The sequence below is a fragment of the Thamnophis elegans genome, chromosome 13 (assembly GCF_009769535.1).
Source record: "Thamnophis elegans isolate rThaEle1 chromosome 13, rThaEle1.pri, whole genome shotgun sequence".
NCBI lineage: Eukaryota > Metazoa > Chordata > Lepidosauria > Squamata > Colubridae > Thamnophis > Thamnophis elegans.
The window spans coordinates 7,194,949-7,200,788 of NC_045553.1; the positions used below are offsets into that span (position 1 = coordinate 7,194,949).

Here is a 5,840-nt window from a genome sequence, read left to right on the forward strand (position 1 = left end):
TTCAACCAATTTATCTATTCATCTCTAAGCTCATAAATGTCATATGTTGATCAATAAAGTACAGGTTACACCTTTAGTTAACTGCACAGTCCTCCTGTTTGGTAACTACAGGGATCAGCATGATTTAAGAACAATCTAATTTGCATGCTAATTTTATTCCTCCCTCTGGGGATTTAAGAGAGGCCAGGTTGAAGCCAATGACTGATGGATCCATTCAGGAAGAACATCGAAGTGTCCACTATGGCTTGGGTTCTTCTGCTCCTCACCATCCTCTCTTCCTTAGGTGAGACCAAGAGAATCAGGGGGATGGAGGGAAAATCCTTTTGATGGTCGCCCTGTGGAATGCAGGGCAGCAAATGCTGGCCATGGTTTGGCTACGTAGCGTAGATTCACCTTATGTTCCTTAATTCCATGCTATCCTTTGTTCCCTAAACCCCATGTCCTCTTTCAGGAGCCAGCATCCAGCAGCTGCAGAGCTTGAAAGATCCAGATTTTGTAGCTCCAGGAGGGACCATCATCATGTCCTGTAGATATGATGGAGGGACCATCACTGACAACAATTACCCACGATGGATCCAGCAGAAGGCAGGGCAGGTCCCAAGGCTCTTGATACACAGAACCAGCAGCAGGCCCTCAAGTGTCCCAGCCCGTTTCATGGGCTCCAGGTCAGGGGATACCATGTCTCTGACTATCACAGGGGCCTTGGTGGAAGACGAGGCCACTTATTACTGTTTAGTTTGGACAGGGAATGGGTGCCCGGTGATCGATAGGGAAGTGAGACCAAATGTCTCCTCTCTTCTTTACAGCGAGGAAGGCGCTGATCCCTCCCAGAACACCTGAAATAGGCAGGATAAAAGAAAAGCTTGGGACCACCAATTCTGCTTCTGGTGACTTCTTCCAAATATTAAAAATAAAGAATATGGGGATTTCTTCTGACCACTTTAGCCCATATGTCCAAGTGGAGGATGGTGCTCCTCTTTTTCCCTAGTCTGGTGGTTCTACACACTGTTGAGATTAAGTAGAGTTGCCGAATTCCATGTATCCTTTCCATGTTACTTTCACATGTAAAGAAGCATGTTTGAAGAAATTCACAGGTTTTCCTGTTCTACACGCAGCACACTTTCATTTTTAATTGAGACCTTTGAATGCCTTCCCGGTTTCCATATGTCTTCTATGCAAATGTTTCCTCTGCTGATTGGTTAAATCAGAGGAGCTCAAAATGCTTTTGGGGAAGGAAGTTTTCTAGGAGGACCAATGAGGGCAGATCTCATTTGCATGGAAGGAGAAAGCAAGGGGCATTTAAGGAAAGGAAAGGAGAAGATGTGAAGAAGCACATAGTTCTCTTTCCTAAAAGGACATTCCTTGCCACAGTTGACCATGGGTTGGGCTGTGATTTTCTTAGCTTTGCTCACTTACTGCACAGGTAAAGTTTTCCTGGGCCAAGAGAGGATTTGGCTGTGATTCTCATAAGAAAAGGGTCACATGGAAATGGTTCACAGGGAACAAAGGTGCATCAGTTTAACAGTATTTCTTCCTTTTTCTCCCCTCACACTTTCCCTCCCTCCATCCCTCCTTTCTTTAAAGGCATCAATGGTCAGTCTGCTTGGACTCAACCTCCCTCCAGCTCCGTGTCCCTGGGTGGAACTGTTACAATCTCCTGCACAACCCAGAGTACAAGACCTATCTATTGGTATCAACAGAAAGCAGGAGAAGGCCCCCGTTTTGTCCACTGTGATGGCTGCATCAGGGGAGAAGGGATCCCAAATCGGTTCACTGCCACCCAGTCTGGGACTACAGGATCTTTGGCCATCACCAATGCAGAGGCTGGAGACGAGGCAGATTATTACTGTGGCAACTGGAACAGTGCATTTACCGCGTTACACGGTGGAACATTCTTATGGGGAAGTGTGACAAAAACCTCCTCACTGCATCTTCAGCCTGAAACCACAAGTAACAACCCTTGAACCTTTGTCTGGGGACGCCTGAACTGAATATGCAGGCGAGAAAGACTTGTAAGTTGATTTCCATCTTGATAGGATTCGCTCAGTGTCTTCCACGGAGGTGAAGGGCTCTGGAGAGAAGTTCACAGGAAGCAAACAGCCCCATGGCTCTTGTTTTCTGAGCAAAAGCTGTGAAAGGAGCCGATGAAAAATTGGAGAAGGAAGAGATCATTTTCAGCTCTTTAGTATTGAACAGTGAGAAGGATAAACGGAACGGTAGAAGGACACAGCATGGAAAAGAGGTCCCTGGAGCAGGTTTGTGTCATGAGGAATTGTGGCCAAGACCCTCACTCTTCCCTTTCGGACTGAACCAAGAAGCAACCCAACTTGATCTATGACTGGAGACCCTTAAACTGGGAAGACACAAGCATAACTCCTGCAGGTTTATCCCAGTTTGCAAAGATGTCTCAAAATGCCCAGCCTTGTGGAAAGATGGACACAAAAGTGTGGGAGAGAAGGGTTCAGGGGAACCTAGAGACTAAGGGTCTCAGCCCTTCACCTGAGCTGTGTGTTCTAATTTTGAAAGAAGAAGATATCAAATTGTAGAAGCTAGAGATGATAGTTGGATGGTTCAACACTGGATGGGAGATGGGAAATAAGGAATTGTATGAAGACACAGGCTAAAAAGTGGACAGTGGAGCAAGTGTGCCCCATGTCTTCAGGATGTAAGGATGGAGAGTTCATAAAGATTGACACTCATGTGTGCTCTCCTATATTAGATGTTGAACTCAACCAACCGACATACTAAGTTTTCTTACTGAGAAAATAAAAAATTGGAGAAGCTACTATTCTACCAGAGTTGATGTTCAGATGGTTCGATACTAGATGAGAGATGAGGAAAAGGGGAATTGTATGAAGACACAGGCTAAAAAGTGGCCCCTGGGGCATGTTTGCCCCATTTCTGTAGGATGTAAGGATGAAGAGTTCATAGAGATTGACACTCATGTGTGGGTCTCCTACGTTAGATGTTGAACTCAACCAAGCACAAACTAAATGAAATCAATCAGCCACCAAAACCATAAAATTCATCTGAGCAGCATGGACCTTTTTCCCCTCAAACTCAAGGACACCACTAAAATCAAGAAGGAGAAGCCCAGAGAAGGAGAATGCCACAGATGTATATATAATGTCTACAGAAAATGTCTTTCTTCAAATCAAAGCATTAAAAACAAGGGAGGCTTTGTGAAATCTTCTGTAAGAGAATTAGGAAAGAATGCAGGTTCTTCTCCTTCCCCTTATCTTTTCTCGCTCTTCTTTTTATGATATTTAAACAGAAGGAAGTGATGGTCCTCTAGGGACATAAAACTGCTGCATTTCTTCAGCCCAGGTGGGGATAACACAGATGTCACAATATCAGCGTCCAGTAGGGGCTGCTGATGCCCTTTCGTAGATCTCCAAAGAGGGACTTCAGCCAAAGTCTGGTCAGATGTGGCTCCTGAAATGTCTCCTCGCTGCTTTACAGTGAGGAAGGCACTGATGTCTCCCAGAAAACCTGAAATAGGCAGCATAAAAGGAAGAGGTTGGGATCATCAACTCCGCTTCTGGCGGCTTCTTCCAAATATTAAAAAAAATAAAGAATATGGGGATTTCTTCTGGCCACCTTAGCCCATATGTCCAAGTGGAGGATGGGGCTCCTCTTTTTCCCTAGTCTGGTGGTTCTACACACTGTTGAGATTAAGTAGTGTTGCCGAATTTCATGTATCCTTTCCATGTCAATTTCACCTATAAAGAACCGTGTTTGAAGAAATTGGGAAGTTTTCCTGTTCTACATGCAGCACACTTTCATTTTTAATTGAGACCTTTAAATTCCTCCCAGTTTCCAAATCTCTTCTATGCAAATGTTTCCTCTGCTAATTGGTTAAACCAGGGGACCTCAAAATGCTTTTGGGGAAGGAAGTTTTCTAGGAGGACCAATGAGAGCAGATCTCATTTGCATGGAAGGAGAAAGCAAGGGGCATTTAAGGAAAGGAAAGGAGAAGATCTGAAGAAGCACATAATTCTCTTTCCTAAAAGGACATTCCTTGGCAAAGTTGACCATGGGTTGGCCTATGATTTTCCTAGCTCTCCTCACTTACTGCACAGGTAAAGTTTTCCTGGGCCTAGAGAGGATTTGGCTGTGATTCTCATAAGAACTTGGAGATGGTTCAGAGGGAATGGAAGTGCATCAGTTTAACAGTATTTCTTTCTTTTTCTCCCCATGCTCTTTCTCTCTCTCCCGTCCTCCCACCATTATTTATAGGGATTGATGGTCAGTCTCCTTGGACTCAGCCTCCCTCCAGTTCTGTGTCCCTCGAGGGAACCGTTTCGCTCTCCTGTTTAACAACTCAGAGTACCTACAGCATCTACTGGTATCAACAGAAAGCAGGAGAAGCCCCTCGGTTTGTCCACTGTGATAGCTGCAATAGGGGAGAAGGAATCCCAAATCGGTTCACTGCCACCAGATCTGGGAATACAGGAACTTTGGCCATCACCAATGCAGAGGCTGAAGATGAGGCAGTTTATTACTGCTGTAGCGGGAATAGTGCTGGTACTGTGTTGCACGGTGGTGAATTCTTATGGGGAAGTGTGACCAAAACCTTCACTCTTCCTCTTGAGACTGAAACCACAAGCAACATACCTTGATCTATGACTGGGACTCTTGAGCTGATGAAGCAGGAGAGAAATTCCTGCCAGTTCATCACCTTCTGCAGAGAAGTCCCTCAATGCCCAGGACAGAGGCTGATGGGCACAGGAGAATGGAGGAGAAGGGTGCAGGGAAGCCCAGAGATTCTTGGCCTCAGTTCTTTCTGGGTTATAAGTACAAATGTTGGAAGAGGAAGACGTGACATTGGAGAAGCTGGAGATAATTTGCAGGTGCTTCAACACTTTTTTGGAATTGGGATTCAAGGGAGTATATGAGGACACTAGTTAAAAAGGGATCCACTATATAGGATGTCGGGATGAACACTTGGTAAAGATTTGCATACCTAACTTGATCTATGGCTGGAGACCCTTCAACTGGGAAGACAGAAGAAGAATCCCTGCAGGCTCATCCCAGTTTGCAAAGATGTCTCAAAATGCCGAGCCTTGGGGACAGATAAGCACAAAAGTGTGGGAGAGAAGGGGTCAGGGGCACTCACAGACTAATGGTCTCAGCCCTTCACCCTGAGCTGTGTGTTCTAATTTTGAAAGAAGAAGATATCAAATTGAAGAAGCTAGAGATGATAGTCGGATAGTTCAACACTAGATGGGAGATGGGAAATAAGGAATTGTATGAAGACCCAGGCTAAAAAGTGGACAGTGGTGCAAGTGTGCCCCATGTCTTCAGGATGTAAGGATGGAGAGTTCATAAAGATTGATACTCATGTGTGGTATCCTATATTAGATGTTGAACGCAAACGGGATACAAAATGTTCTTACTGGGAAAAATATAAAATTGTAAAAGCTACAATTCTACTGGAGTTGATGTTCAGATGGTTCGACACTAGATGAGAGATGAGGAAAAGGGGAATTGTATGAAAACACAAGCGAAAAAAATGGTCCATGGGACAAGAGTCCCCCATGCCTGTAGGATGTAAGGATGAAGAGTTCATAAAGATTGACACTCCAGTGTGGTTCTCCTATGTTGGGTGTCGAGTTGAACCAACCACATACTAAATGAAATGAATCAGCCACCCAAAACATGAAGTTCATCTGAGCAGCATGGACCTCCCTTTCCTCAAATTCAAGGACACCACTAAAATCAAGAAGGAGAAGCCCATAGAAGGACAATGCCACAGATGTATATATAATGTCTACAGAAAATGACTTTCTTGAAATCAAAGTATGAAAAGCAAGGGAGGCTTTGTGAAATCTTCTGTA

The 5,840-nt window shown here is 44.5% G+C and overlaps 1 gene segment (V, D, J or C); it reads left to right on the top strand.

Moving 5' to 3' along the window:
- The first annotated feature begins 240 nt into the window (after nt 1-240).
- On the top strand, nt 241-840 carry LOC116516742. The segment is given in 2 exon segments: nt 241-283; nt 452-840. Coding segments are annotated over 2 exon segments (432 nt in total).
- The last annotated feature ends 5,000 nt before the right edge of the window (nt 841-5,840 follow it).